This window comes from Ictalurus furcatus, chromosome 18 (genome assembly GCF_023375685.1).
Source record: "Ictalurus furcatus strain D&B chromosome 18, Billie_1.0, whole genome shotgun sequence".
In the NCBI taxonomy this organism is placed as follows: domain Eukaryota; kingdom Metazoa; phylum Chordata; class Actinopteri; order Siluriformes; family Ictaluridae; genus Ictalurus; species Ictalurus furcatus.
This window is the reverse complement of record NC_071272.1, coordinates 1,865,001-1,879,807: the sequence shown is the minus strand read 5'-3', so window position 1 is coordinate 1,879,807 and position 14,807 is coordinate 1,865,001. Positions and strand designations below refer to the sequence as shown.

The 14,807-nt window shown below is 43.8% G+C and overlaps 1 protein-coding gene across 6 annotated transcripts in view; it reads right to left on the bottom strand.

The window, feature by feature from the left end:
* Nucleotides 1-14,807, bottom strand: part of rapgef1b (Rap guanine nucleotide exchange factor (GEF) 1b) — a 33,350-nt gene that overhangs the window by 10,063 nt on the left and 8,480 nt on the right. For 4 of the 6 annotated variants that reach the window (XM_053649328.1, XM_053649329.1, XM_053649334.1 and 1 more), the window contains exons 2-10: nucleotides 7,550-7,695; nucleotides 6,117-6,295; nucleotides 5,319-5,475; nucleotides 5,101-5,189; nucleotides 4,807-4,947; nucleotides 2,745-2,865; nucleotides 2,087-2,276; nucleotides 1,510-1,911; nucleotides 1,193-1,377 (exon numbers count right to left, since the gene is read on the bottom strand). In XM_053649328.1, the coding sequence (XP_053505303.1) occupies nucleotides 1,193-1,377; nucleotides 1,510-1,911; nucleotides 2,087-2,276; nucleotides 2,745-2,865; nucleotides 4,807-4,947; nucleotides 5,101-5,189; nucleotides 5,319-5,475; nucleotides 6,117-6,295; nucleotides 7,550-7,695 (1,610 nt within the window). The remainder of the gene's footprint in view (nucleotides 1-1,192; nucleotides 1,378-1,509; nucleotides 1,912-2,086; nucleotides 2,277-2,744; nucleotides 2,866-4,806; nucleotides 4,948-5,100; nucleotides 5,190-5,318; nucleotides 5,476-6,116; nucleotides 6,296-7,549; nucleotides 7,696-14,807) is intronic. The other 2 variants (XM_053649331.1, XM_053649330.1) reach the window with 2 other exon arrangements.

Genomic DNA, 14,807 nt, shown 5'->3' with positions numbered 1-14,807 from the left:
AAACAAAATTTTTTTTTTGGATGCTGTGTGTTACAAATAAACGGCCCTGGTCGTCACTCACCGTGGGTGTGGTTAAAGAGGCGTGGCCACTAAGGAAGGAGTTAGACACAGACAGGCTGAGGCCAATAGAAGACTCCGTCTCCTCTGGAACACCAGTGGAGGGAGGGAGGAGCGAAAGAGAGGAGGAGGAAGAGGAGGAGGGAGAGGAAGAGTGAGATGCCTAGACAAAAGAGAAACCGAGACGGAGGGGAAGAAAAGAAAGAAGGAATAAGAGAAGTAAACAAGCTATCGCCACTAAACAAGAGAAAAGAGAGCCGGTTAAAAGAACAGACATAAATGGAACAAAAAGAGCAAAGAAAGGTAGAGACAGAGATCCAGAAAGAAAGCAGGAAGGAAGAACACAGAGTTAATAAGTGATGACGAGTGAACGGTGTGCGAGAGAGCGTCGCGTGGAGCGGCATGTGTTAACTGGTCGTGAGATAGCGGTCTAGCAAAGTAAAGCTGCCTTTATCCAACTCCACCAGTGTAAAATACATAAGGTGACGATTTCACACGGCGATGCACTTGATGCTAAACCCAATCACTTCTTTTGCATTAGAAACTCACAAAACCTGATTACACGATAATCCCTTCCTTCAAATCGACTCTTTTACTTAAAGCCTAGACAAATCTGCTTTCCCTCAAACAGCCTGAAAACATTCGGCCCACTTTCAAAATCATCCCAAGACGATATGCTCTGCCCTTCTTTAAACATTAATCAGTGACCTCTGAATGACCTACGGCATTCGACCTGGTCTGGGAGATCGGCTTCCGGGTACGGTACCCGATGGATTTAGCAGTTTAAAGGAATAAGCAACCTGGGCCAAACCGGACAGAGAACTGCATTCAGAGGTGCATTGCAGGCGGAGAGAAAACTATCTTACCACAAAAACCTGAGTGCACGTTGGTGGACGAGACGGCTCCATGCTAATAGCATAAATGTTAAAACGTTTAGTGGTTGAAAAGATATGCAACTGCAAGCTGCAGAAATGGATTCATAATCTGGTCCACGTCCATATTATACTGCACATAATAATAAACCTTGTACAACTGTAGATATGTGCTAGTACTATCCTAAAATCGGACTCATTGTTCTTATGTCCGAGTGTGTGTGTGTGTGTGCACGTGTGCAAGAGATTGTGTATATGCATACCAGCTGCCGCTGTTTGGGTGGCAAGGCCGGAGGGGGCGGAGTCTCATAGCTGTCATTGGACCCATAAACTTCTTGGAATCGTTTGTTTCTGCGTTGTTCGTAGATTCTCTCGCTCTGAGGAGTCTGATAGAAGACGGATGGCTGTGGTTCTGAGTAATCCTCCACAAACTGCATATACTGGAGGACTACACACACATACGTCAGAAAATACACATTAAATCAGGACCACACACATTTCACAACCCACATGTGGAGCAGGGTTGTTGCTTTTTACTAAGCACACACGCACGCACACTTTAGAATGCACTAGCTCTTACTCGTTCTGCTCTTCTTTTCCGGCAGAGGTGGAGGGCTGTCGCTCGGGGATGACAGTTCAGTGCCGTTGGTCATAGTGGGTGTGACCAACGAAGTGGGCGTGTCTTCATCAGAGGGACGGAATTCGTAGAGCTGGCAGGTTGACAGGATGGGAGCGGAGCGCCTCTTTTTCTGTGGAAGTGCAGGGGGTCGTTCTCCGTTGGATGCTCCCACAGCATTGAGTGGGGCTACAGGGGCACTGAAGCGGGGTTGTGGTGGGCCAGGAGAAGTCACGGGGGTCTCACTGAGGCATTCTGGGAGCGGGCTCAGAGAGCTGCTGGGAACCGTGGGAAATGGCAACGGCTCGGACACCGAGAGGTCCTGATGGAGGAAGTCGTAGTCAGGGTCGTATCCGTCTGTGTTATCTAAAAAGAGACAAGCAGAGGGAAAGAGAGAAGGGGAGAGAGAGAGAGAGATGGAGGGAGAGTTAACAGTTGCCACGTCCTTCAAATTATTAAGTTAGTAGTTTTTTTTTTTTTAATTAAACACCGGAGTCAACAATAAACTAGCGAGTGTGTATGCTTGTGTGTGTGCATGTACCGAGTGTCTCACAGCTAGTGTTGCGTGAGCATTGGCCGCTGTCCCTCTCCAGTGAGGAAAGCTGCTCGTCTGATTTGCTCAGTTTCCCCATAATGCTGCAGGGCGAGAGGCGAGGTGAATCCCCGCCGTACGATTGGCTGCCGCCGGAGAAGCGCCTCTGTAGTAGTTCTACCTCGTACTCCTGCTGCTGCTACCATGGCAATGACAAACAACAACAACAACAACCCACTATTTAGGCCAGGGACAAATAGAGTACTAGCCGACAGGAGCTGAGTGAAATGCATAAACAAGAAGTCAAGGACAGGACTTAAACAGATCAAGGCAAGGTTAAGAAGGCATATTGTTTTGAAAGTCAAACGGTCACAATTTGGTGCATACTTCTTTAAAAATACCAAGTGACAGACTGAGTAGACAAACGTTCTGCTGGAGTGGGTGGGATTAGTCAAACGTTCTGCTGGAGTGGGTGGGATTAGTCAAACGTTCTGCTGGAGTGGGTGGGATTAGTCAAACGTTCTGCTGGAGTGGGCAGGAATGGTCAAACTTTCTGCTGGAGGGGGAGGGGGTTAGGGGGACAGTAAAGGTCACGCCACAAGGCAACAAGTTAAGCGGTTGAGAGGTTGAAATTGAAAGGTCAAGGTCAACGTAAAGGAGTTCGTACCTGTTTGAGAGCTCCATGCTGCAGGTTGAGGCCACAGTTTGCTCTACTCATGGGCGCTACCACGGCTATGCGGGTGGGCGAGGAGGCGGACTGGCGCTTCTTTGGAGGCAGAGCAGGTGGGCTGAGAAACAAAAATTCATGAGTGTGTTAGCAATTCGACCATGTAATAAAGTCAAATGACTTGACCATCAAGCACACAAGCAAAAGTTAGCAAGGGCAGAGGACCGATGTTCAATTAGTAAGGCGGTTTCCCCAAATACTTCTTTGACAATCTAACATGCCTTACTGGCTCAGCCAGATAACCAGGGACACAAGGGAGCTGAACACAGACCGTCAAGAAGGCACAAGAAGGGTTGATCATGCAAATCCACGACAAACAAGCTTTTTCTAGGTGGTCCAATGTACAATTTGCCACACTGCCATGTAATCACATGCACATTACGGCTTCCGTCCAGTCAGGAGGCCAAGGCCGTGTGATCTCATAATGCACCCCGAGCACACTACTGGCTGACATACATTTCCGTCACCACAGGACTGAAGCACGACTGCATCCTGCTCCTGGCGATGCAGTGGGACGATGACGGAGGGACGCAGAGAGATGAGCAGGGTGAAGAAAGGAGTCCATAGCACATAGGGAAAGAAAAAGGGTTGTAGGCAGAGGACAGAAAGACAATAAAAGATAATACATGATGACAAGACGGATTAGGGAAGACGGTGAGAAAGAGGGACATAAGCACAAATCATCACATACACTGAGCTAAACACACGCGCACACACCATTAAACTGGACAAACTCAAGTCATATGCAGCTGTCTACTCATTACAGACGTCCCTCTCTCTCATGTCTGTTTCAGAACCGCTTATCTCTTTGCTCTCCTGCAGTGCGGTTTGAAAATCACACACACTTACAGAGGCTCTCTTGCAATCTTAAACTTTTAACACCACGATACAGATGAATAAGTGACAAGTCAAATGATAGCATCTACAGTGCCTTGCAGAAGTATCCCAACAACTCAAATAAAACCATATACCAACCTGTGCCAATTCTAATTTATATCCTATCCAATTTAAAAAAAAAAAAAAGAAAAAAAAGGTGGAGAATCCTTTAAATTGCAAGAATCATATCCTGAAGCACGATGACGCAGACAAATACGGTCACCTGACTTTATCTTTAATAAGGATATCTGGAGCAAGCTTTACAGGGAATGACAATTTACGACTTGTCGAAACGAGTCGGGCGATCGAACACTCCGCTAACACGCTGAACTAACGCCGTTACACTCTGACGCTCTCAGGACTCGTGGGGTCTTTGTTGTTATGGTAACGCAGACACTAAACGGCGCTCCTTGTTTGCGTGTACATTTGGTTTGGATTACACGTTTACGTGCGCATGTGAACTGCCAAGTTCAGGGGCCATGTAAGCAGTTCATTTTCAGGCTTGGTGGGTATTATAAAAGTTTGGGCTTTAATAATAAACAAATGAGTAATTATTCCGGGCGAGAATGTGTTTTTTTTGTTGTTGTATCCGGTCTGTTGTTTTTATTAGACTGCAAACAGCAGCTTTGCATAGTCTATAGAGTATCGATGTGATGAAAAAAATGACTCGGTGATACTAAAAGAGTGTTCATATTAATTCTTATATTTAAAAAAAATTAACATGCAATACTATGCTTTATAATAAGACATATGACCTTAATATAGAGACTATTTTGTAGTCACAGCAATATGTAACAAAAAAAAAAAAAAAAAAAACCCCACAAGATTTATTTTCCACATGTGCCACAGAGGAGTCTTATGGACATTACGTGACTCACTCCTTGGAACACACTACAGCACTTTATTCGGAGGGTCCTATCCTAGACTTCTATCCTAGAGATCACATACTAATACCATTACCTCATTCTGGAAGCTGCACAGGAAATAGAGAGAAATAAGATGGGTTTTTTTGTTTTGTTTTGTTTTGTTTAACGTAGAAACCTTTAACACTGTTTCAACTTTATTACACTTTATTGTTAGAATAGCTAACACACACACACACACTAACACACACACTCTCTCTCACCTGTGCTCTGCTAACTTCATCCCTGGTAGAGGAGGTTTGGGCGGCGCTACTTCCTCTTCTGAGATGTTCCTCAAGCTATCCGTGGGCGTGGTCTTGCTGAGGATCTCCTTTTCCCGCTCAGTTAGGGGCAGTTCACACATGCTGTACGAGTGAGAGGCAGACATGCAGAAGCAATGCAGAGAAAGACAGGTGAAGAAGCTCTATCTATAAGGATTTCAACTCCTGGAAAGTTAAGGAGTTGTTGTGATTAACGTCTGGTTCACAAACATGGAGATAAACAATTCCGAGCCTTACCTCTCTGCTTTGGCCACAGGGAGCGCTGGCTTGCTAGGCGACGTCGGGGATGGCTGCTCGTGTTTTTCTATGGTGAGTTTTACCAACTCCTGTAAAACACCCACACAGGTTTATATTTTGCTTGGTGTACCCTATTACACAAGTCCTTCCCATATGTAACATTTAATAGTCAAATGTAACCAGAAACGGTTAAAACAGACAGAAACGAAAGCCCATACCTTTACCCCATCCAGCACGGCCTTTATCACCGCAGTAACGGTCGCCACCGTTTCTTTGTCATCTAGGTCGATGCCCTCCAGCATCACTTGGTCGGCCCAGCGAATGAGATTCGCCAGACTCTGATAAACACGATTATGACAGGATGACACGGCAGAGCTGGGGGAAGGAGATAAACATTGAGATATCACCACCCATGCACCGTAATAAACAATAAGACAGTGGCATTACCTCGCTATACTCGGACCGACCACTTTATTAGGAACACCTGATTATTCATGCAATTATCCAATCAGCCAATCATGTGGCAGCAGCTCAGAGAACGAAATCATGCAGACACAGGTTAAGCGCTTCGGTTCAAGTTCACATCAAACAATACGACGAGGGGGAAAAGGTGATCTCGGTGGTAGTGCCACGCACACTGGTGTGTGTATTTCAGAAACTGTTGATCTCACACGTAACAGTCTATAGAGTTTACACAGAGGGATGTGAAAAACAAAAAACATCCAGTGAGCGACAGTTCTGTGGGTAGAAACACCTTGCTGTTGAGAGAGGTAAAAGGAGAATGACCTCACTGGTTCGACCTGACACGAAGTCTACGATATACACGTGAATGGAAATACCTTACAAAGAGGTTTGTGTGTGTGTGTGTGTGTGTGTGTGTGTGTGTGTGTTTTACCCCTTCTCTAATTCCTTCAGACTCGAGATTCAAGTATAACAGTGCATCATTCATGGAAACAGCAATGCATGCCTAAAAATACACGCACAACCCCCATTCACACACACACACACACTCTCACCTGTGCTGGATCCTTGCCTCCACTTGCATGAGGGGCAGAATGGCCTCTAGGACTTTGCTAGCAGAGCCAGGCAGCATCTGGAGCACTTTGGTGTCCACCGACATCTTGTCCACGATGGTCTTAAAGTATCTCAGCGCACTCACCACCTCCTTCTCCTGCTCCTCCAGTCGGCTCACCTTCTGCACAAACGAACAACCGCTTTAAAATCATTTTAAAATCAAAGATAATTGAATTGAAACAAGTCCATATATTACGACAAATCTCTGACTGGATTTTCAAGCATAACTGCATCCAAAAATGGCTGTTAATAAAAAATAAACAAATAAACAAATAAATAAATAAATGTAGTTCCTGGAGTGAACACTGGGTGTCATTATGATACAGAACCTAATTGAAAACCAGATCAGCTCCAGATCTTTTCCCTGAGGCCTACATTAATGTTACTTAGCTTAAGGGTAGACATGCCATAGAAACAACGGAACTGCAAAAAGCCAGAGCTTAGCAAGTAAAAATATCATCAATATAGGCAATATTCACCATTTCATTTTTGTTTGAAACAAATATGACTATTAAACATATTTCTCTCACGCTCATATATATATATATATCTCTCTCATTTCAAGCTTGAAATTCTCTTCCTGTATTGGCAGATAATTTCGCTTATGTCAAACATTTATTTCTAGAAAGAAGACAAATTATTTGCCAATAGAATTAGCCAAAAAACTGTAAATTAATAAATGTTTCTAGATAAATACATCTAGTGGTCTTTTATTCTATACATAATAATCTCATCATGCGAAACATTAGATAAACATTTCCTCTAGTCTCCCGTCTTCACTTGCTGTCAAACGAATATCCGGACCGGGTTCCGAGAGCCGTGTATGTAATTCATGCTACGGCATGTTGAGGCATACAGCGCCAAGGGTTATACAGTATTTAGGACAGACGTTTTAGTTTTAAAAGACACATGGATACACTGACACGGTTATGGTGCTCGGATCCATACAGAACATCATTTAGTCCATTATTGATTTCTTCATTTTATCGTCACGGACAGCCTGCGGCTCCAAATGTTTCCCCCTTATCTGTCCCCGAGGAGTCGACCAGACGGACTGCTGTTATTGTGAGAGAACTGCTATAAGCGGAGGTGGGTTTGTGTCGAGTATGAAGAATCGATTTGTTTGGAATGGGAATTAGTTTTGGTGGTTTGTATAGGGTTTGTGCAGTTTGCGTAGGTCATATAAAATTTATTTAGAGTTTGCGCACAGTTTCTGTAGAGTTTGCAGAGAGTGTGTAGAATTTGTACAGACGTGTGTACAGCTTGTGTAGAGTTTGTGTAGAATTTGTACAGACTTGTATAGAGTTTGCAGAGACTGTGTAGAATTTGTGATAGGCTTGCGCAGTTTGCGCAGAGATTGTGTAGCGTTTATGACCTTGTTAACAGGCTTCTCTGTGCTCTTGACGGACGGCTCGGGAGCGCTCTGTTTGCCCTTCTTGGACGGAGTGCGCTTGATCTTGGGCGAGTGGAACTTATCCATCAGCTTCATGGTGAACGTCGAGATATGAGACCTCTGAGAGTCTGAAAACACGACAAAACAGCAGAGAGAGGAATGAGAGGAGCGACGGACAAAGAAAAAGCTGAAGAACGGAATGATGTAAAGACAACAGTGTGTGTGTGTGTGTGTGTGTGTGGAAATGAAAATCTCTCCTGCAACACCTGGAAAGGTTTGGGGAAAAGAAGAGAAAACGTGAGAACGGTTGAAACAGACGTACTGCAGGCGATGACATTGTATAAGGCTTTAATTAATCTTCAATTACATATGACGTACAGCAACAGTGAGCATCGGTAAAATAAAGTTTGCCAGTCGGTTACCGATGGTGTTTACTGACAGGTTTGTATACTTTAGCACGTTTTAAATATTTGCCTGCATAATGGAGTGGCTTACTTCCTTTCAGAGCCTTATCGTACTCTGATTTAGCATATAAACGTACATGTGAATGAAATATTCAACTAAAATGACTGTGGGGTTTCAAACTCATTTCAAATCATGTAATCATTCTCATTTCAATACTAAGCAAAAAATTCTCTCTTTTTTTTTTTACGATCTTTGTGTAGTCATAACACACGACCACTTATTATATTTTGACCGCTTTTCAGACGTTCGCTGAAAACCCGAGACAAAAGTGCATCTCTGACAGGAAGTTCACGCTATGCTGAATTAGACCACCATTCATGAAAAGGAAATGTGGTAATCACTCAGACGCCCCGCCTCCCTCCTTTTCTCACTCTCTCACACACACACACACACACACACACACACACACACACACACAGAGTGAGAGAGCGAGAGAGAGAGAGAGGTCACACCACCACAGAGAAATGGGTACCACTTCCTTCTGTGAATTAAAGGGAAACTCACACACACACACACACAAATGATAAGCATCACTACACAGACAAGGACGTTCCCATAAGACAAACACAAACAAACTCGGCTGCAAGATCTTTATCATAATTGTGATTTCATGGAGCAATCTTGAGTGAGTGAGTGAGTGAGTGTGTGTGTGTGTGTGTGACACATTACGGTGTCACAAAAAGTGGCAAGAACCGCGTGCGATACTCTGAGACATAACCGTACTTCTGCGGCTCCTAGACGCAGACTCGAAAGCCAGACGCGTCACGAATTCTCACTGATGCCTCGCAAGATCAGAAAATAACGCGGCACGTCTCGGTCTCCGCGTCGTCCGTCACTCTCCTTCTACTTGCCTTTATTTTTGGGACGCTTCACTGGACGTGATCTCTCACATACCACATGTTAAGCATCATCATCACCAGTGGTGCTCTAGTCATACCGTATAACAGATATCATGACGAACCATGTGGCTCGAGAGATCTTTCTCATGAGGTCAGAACGGTTCAAAATCCATTCTCTACGCGGCTGTCGTTTTCACTGGTCTGATCTCAAAGTGGTGCGTTTACAGAGCAAGTAAAACACAAAAAAAAACGAACAAAAAAAAAACGGCGGATTTAATCGCTATCTAAGGATCACCACTACTAACTTTAATTGTAAAGGGTTAGGTCTGACACTTTGTCGTCATTAACATGACCTCTTATGCGATGTGATGTAGTTTATGGGATATTTCTTATGGGGTCTGCGTGGAAGTATCTCATTAAGAGGTAAAGCTCGAGTATAAAGTGACATAAGCCGTCATATCGTACGGTACACTGACAGCCAGGATGACGATATTTACAGTAAGGGTGGCATGATACTGCTCTACGACTGGACTCTTGACAACATATGACCTAAGACATGACACAGATCAGCCTTGTGACCAGGGTGTTATCTGCCCGTTTACGTAAAATACACAGTAAACAATGTTTGTCTTACAGTTTTACTATCCTGTGTGTGTGTGTGTGTGTGTGTGTGTGTGTTTAGGAGAGGGACTGAACAATACTGAATTTACAGGCAGTTGCAGCTGTTAAGCCACCAGTGACCAGAAACGGGATCTGACTCAGTGTGCACGTGTGTGTCTGTATGATGAGAGTGAACCTGTAAAAGTATATCTGGACCTACAAAAAAAAAATTCTGGGGTGTGTAATGGCTTAGCAGGAAACTGCATCTATGTGTTATCATATGTCGTGTGTGTGTGTGTGTGTGCGCGCACGCATTTGTGCATTTTAGTGTGAAATCCATTGTTAGCCTGAGGGGCTCTGCCCTTCCGTCCTGAGTGTGCCCAGAACAATGCCTTATGGGTAAAAGCGGAAATCATATTGTGACTAAAATGAGGTTGAAACTACGCTTATACATAAGAGAAAACACACACACTTACATACACACATATATATATATATATATATATATATATATATATATATATATATATATATATATATATATATATATATATATATATATAAAATACAGCTACACGATAGGCTTGTGCATTATAACGATGTAATCGTGGAGTTTTTATTACGCTGTGGAGTGACATTTCATCACATCATTCCCATCCTTCTTTTCAATACGCCCTGGAACAATGGGAAGCACTATTTTTGAGTTCGGCTGCTAAACTACGCTAGAAAAATTGCAAATCTAATGCGTCAATTGAATCTCTTTGCTCTTATGTTGATATATATTTATACACGCACCTACTGTATTCTTTATATATCCCCGTCTTTTCCTCCTTTACTAGCTCTATTTCCTTCACCTGTCTTGCTGCTGCCGTGACACCCAAATGTTTCCGTCTGGGGATTAATAAAGTATTATCTTATCTTATCTTATCTTATCTATGTGATTGCCTGATTCAGCCAGCTTGAGACTCTTTAAGTTGCGTGCAAACCTCGAACACTTGCAAGCTGGAAATAAATAAATAAATAAAAATCGTTACGGTCCATAGGTTCCATGAGGTTACGGTCCATAAATCGAAAAACAACCTGCAGCCACAGACACGGCCATCAGTCTCACGTCGAATATCCCAGTATATCCGACATCCGGCCGCATCAGGAATGTTTTATAGAGGGTGCTTTGGGGTGTGTAATCTTCCAAGAGCAGGGGCAGGGCTAATGCAAAGACAGCGTTCATGTGAAGCACATTTTAAAAAAACGAAACGGAGCAAAACAGGAGCTCTTTCCTATCGATCTGATCCAGCCCATTACCGACCGGCTCCCGCGGACAATCTGTGTCAGAGCACTTTTTCAAAATAGTCCGAAATCGATTGACGATACTGTCAGGAAACTAGCAGGATTTCATTACCAGAAAACAAGCAATCGGTACTTTACATTTCTTTAAAAAATAAAAAAATAAAACTTTTTTTAAAAAACATGACTAGAAAAGACTTTTTGTTTACGTTGTCAGATGGTCCACCTGTTTCCTTTTCCCACTGGTTAGAGCACGTCACACAAACGTTTCTAAACTCGATGCTGTGGTCTATGAACCTTACAGGGGGCACTCTGCCCATGGCACCCATTTGTAGTGCTCCAATCTGAAGTGGTTTAATCGAAGGGAAGGTCATTTTCAAATGGAAAAACCCATGGACACTTTGCTCCGGAGATTCTATGAGCAGATTTTATGCAGAGTGAAAAAAAAATAATAAATCGCTGCGGCAACAGACGAGAATAAACACCGATCAGCTAGAACATAACTTAAACAGCTAAAACCACTGACAGGTGAAGTGAAGAACATTGATTATCTCGTTACAATGATGGCTAGACCACTGGGACAGAGCATCTCCAAAATGGCAGGTCTTGTGGGGTGTTCCCATTATGCAGTGGTTACTACCTAGCAAAAGTGGTTCAAGGAATGGCAAGCCGTGAACCGGCGACAGATTCATGGCCAAGGTGCATTGATGCACGTTGGGGAAAAAGATGGAGCCAGGATGCACTATGAGAAGAAAGCAAGCCTTCGCTGGCAGTGTGATGTTCTGCGCAACGTTCTGCTGGAAAACACTAGGTCCTGGCGTTCATGTGGAAGTTACTTTGACACACACACCAGTTACGTAAACACTCTTGTAGACAAAGTACACCCCTACATGGCAACGGTATTCCCTAATCGTCTCTTTCAGCAGGTTAACGCGCCCTGCCACACTGCAAAAACGGTTCAGGAATGGTTTGAGGAACATGACAGAGTGTTCAAGGTGTTGACTTGGCCACCAAATTCCTCAGATTTCAGGGATGTTCTGAACAAACGAGTCCGATCCACGGAGGCCCCGACTCTCAACGTACAGGACTTAAAGGTTCTGTTGCTGACGCCTTGGTGACACGTACCGCAGCAGACCTTCAGAGGTCTTGTGAAGTCCACGCCTCGACGGGTCAGAGCAGTTTCGGCGGCACGAGGGGGACCTACACGATATTAGGCAGGTGGTGTTAACGTTATGGCTGATTGGTGTCAATCAAAATCAGTGAATAGCAGATCCTAAATATATTTGCTGGCAACATATTCAGGTTTTTCATGAACATGAAAAAGAAAATCTTTGTGTGTGAGAGAGAGAGAGAGAAAAAAAGAATTTTTTCCCCCCGAACTGTGCCTAGCAAGGAAAAGATCTGGTGTGAACGTCTACTTAATGATACACAGCTACTTCAATCTTTTACTGGCCAAAGAGACCACAATCCCACCTTTGGCTCTACTCTCGCTCACTGAAGACTGAAGCTCAGGACAAAGTGCACCAACAATGTCAGCAGCACAGCATTCACATCCTGCATCTTTTCCTCTCCCGTGCTTGTTCTGTGGGGCGGATTTTAATCGCTCCGTCTGCTTTCTCTGAAAATGTAGAAAAGCGAACTTTTCAGGTGTCTCCCGTATTGCCTTGGCGAGGGGTCGAAAACAGTAAATACTTTAGCCGTGTTCATGACTTAATCGTGATACTCGTTCTTGTTTATCGAAGTGTTTGTCATTATGTGACCGTAGAACACCAGCTCTGGCGTTACTTCAGAGAAGGATGCTTCGGAGCTCTCGGTATGAATAGTAGGGCCTAGTCATGATCACTTCAGAATGCAAAACACTGATCATCTCTGCACCCGAACAGAACGAACCGAGAGACTCTCTTCCCACACAGATGAATCTTTAATAGACTGCAGTGAACTAACCTCCTCTCTAAGAGCTTTGAACATTAATAATGCAGCTAATGTTGAACTCGGAGACAAAACACTCGCAAAAAAAAAAACATATTCCAAAATTTAGATCGTCCCTTTTACCTTCGTGCCGGTCGTACACCTGTCTCCGAATCCTTATCGTCCACTAATCGGCCACTTCCTGCTTTGGTAGCGACTCCGCCCATTAAATTCCTGTCTGGACCGGATTGTACGCCTTAATTTCCTTTGCCGCCCTAATTTCCTGTGCCTCCCATCCTGAATTCTAACCTGTGACCTGTTCAGTCATACAACCGCTGACCGACACACTAATTCCAGCGTACTCGAAGACACACACACACACACCGTGTGTAGTCACAGCTGTAGAAAGGCAGTGGGTGTGGCACAGTAGGCTCCATCTATTTGATACTCACCTGCATGATTAGGATTTATTTATTTATTTATTTAGAATCTGTTTATTGTGAGACTTAAATCAGGTGAGCCTTTTCCTTACAATATGAAAAAGGTAACAGAAATAAACAAACAAACAGAATCATTTGAAAATTCAGTTCACCCTGCACTATATTGAAAACACATTATTAACACGTTATTTCATGCTTAACTTTGTGAACTGACTGCAACACGGCAAAATGACTGCAACACACTCCAAAAGAGTTGGGACGGTCGACTGCTTTCCACTGTGTAACATCATCTTTTCTTTTAATAACATTTATTAAGCGTTTGGGCGCCGAAGACACCGGTTGGCTGAGTTTAGCCGAGATCGAGCCCACAGAAGTGGGCGGAGCTTCTGGACAGTGTTGACGTACGGCTTCTGCTTTGCATAGTAAAGCCTTAACTTGCATATGTGGATGCGGCGGCGGATGGTGTCGACCGACAAAGCTTTACCAAAGTATTCCCGAGCCCATGTCAGGATCTCCGTTACAGACTCATGACGGTTTTTAAGACAGTGACGTCTGACGGATCGGAGATCACGCGCACTCAGAAGTGGTTTTCGGCCTCGCCCTTTACGCGCCGAGATCTGACCGGATTCCTTTAATCTTTTAATTATAATGTGCGCTGTAGAAGTTGAACTGTAGAGATTCCCAAAATCCTACCGATTTGTCTTTGGGGAACGTTCCTCTCAAAGTGTTGGATTATTCTCCGACGCATCTGTTGGCAGATCGCCGAGCCTCGACCCGTCCTTGCTCTTGATGGACCATGCCTTTTTCAGAGGCTCCTTATATACTATGATTAGACGATTGTCTCACCTGTTTCACATCAACTTCTTATTTCAACTTCTCACATCGCTATTAGTCCTAAACCGCCCCTGTCCCAGCTTTTCGTGGAACATGTTCCATGCATCAATTTCAAAATAAACGTTTACCTTCAAAAAACTGCATAGTTGATTAGACAAAACATCAAAAACCTCATCTTTATACGTTTTTCCTTTAAATACAACTCAAAGGACATTTACAAAATTATTCCTCATTGTTTTTATCAGCGTTTTTCCATACTGTCCCAACTTTTTCCGAACTGAGGTTGTATGACTCGTCTGTCGTGGTGGATAAAATCGGAAAGATGACGAGCTGTTCCTCATGAGGGAAACTTTACCCCGCGACTTGAACACGATGACCTTGTATGTTCGTAAATACGCGAACACGGACGTATAGGCTTTACACTTCTTTGTCCACGTGTCTGTGAACGTGTGAGGATGTACTGTGAAGATTTTCTTTACCTCCGTGTTCTAAATCGCTGATCAGGTGTTCAAGTTGAACAGACAGGTTGATTTTTCAGATTTTCTCCAAGTCGAGTCAAAGACGGCACGGATAGCTAATCTTTCCTGGCTTGTACGTTCATGTTCTGTTCTCATCATAGCAGTGCACGCCAGAGTGTTGCAGTCGGATTAAGCAAGTACGTTGGACCAAAGAAAACCGTGAGGGATGGAGGCCAATGTGGTTTTGAATACTTTAAGGAGGAAAATCGGTACAATTTTCGTTTCATTAAAATACTCCTACAGGCGGGGAGTGAGGCGACGTAACCTCAAACGCAACCGAGACGGCAATGCATTTTAAGCCTTCACTTGCGTTCAGACTTCGAGCGATACGTTCCTGTTCAACCAATCAGCA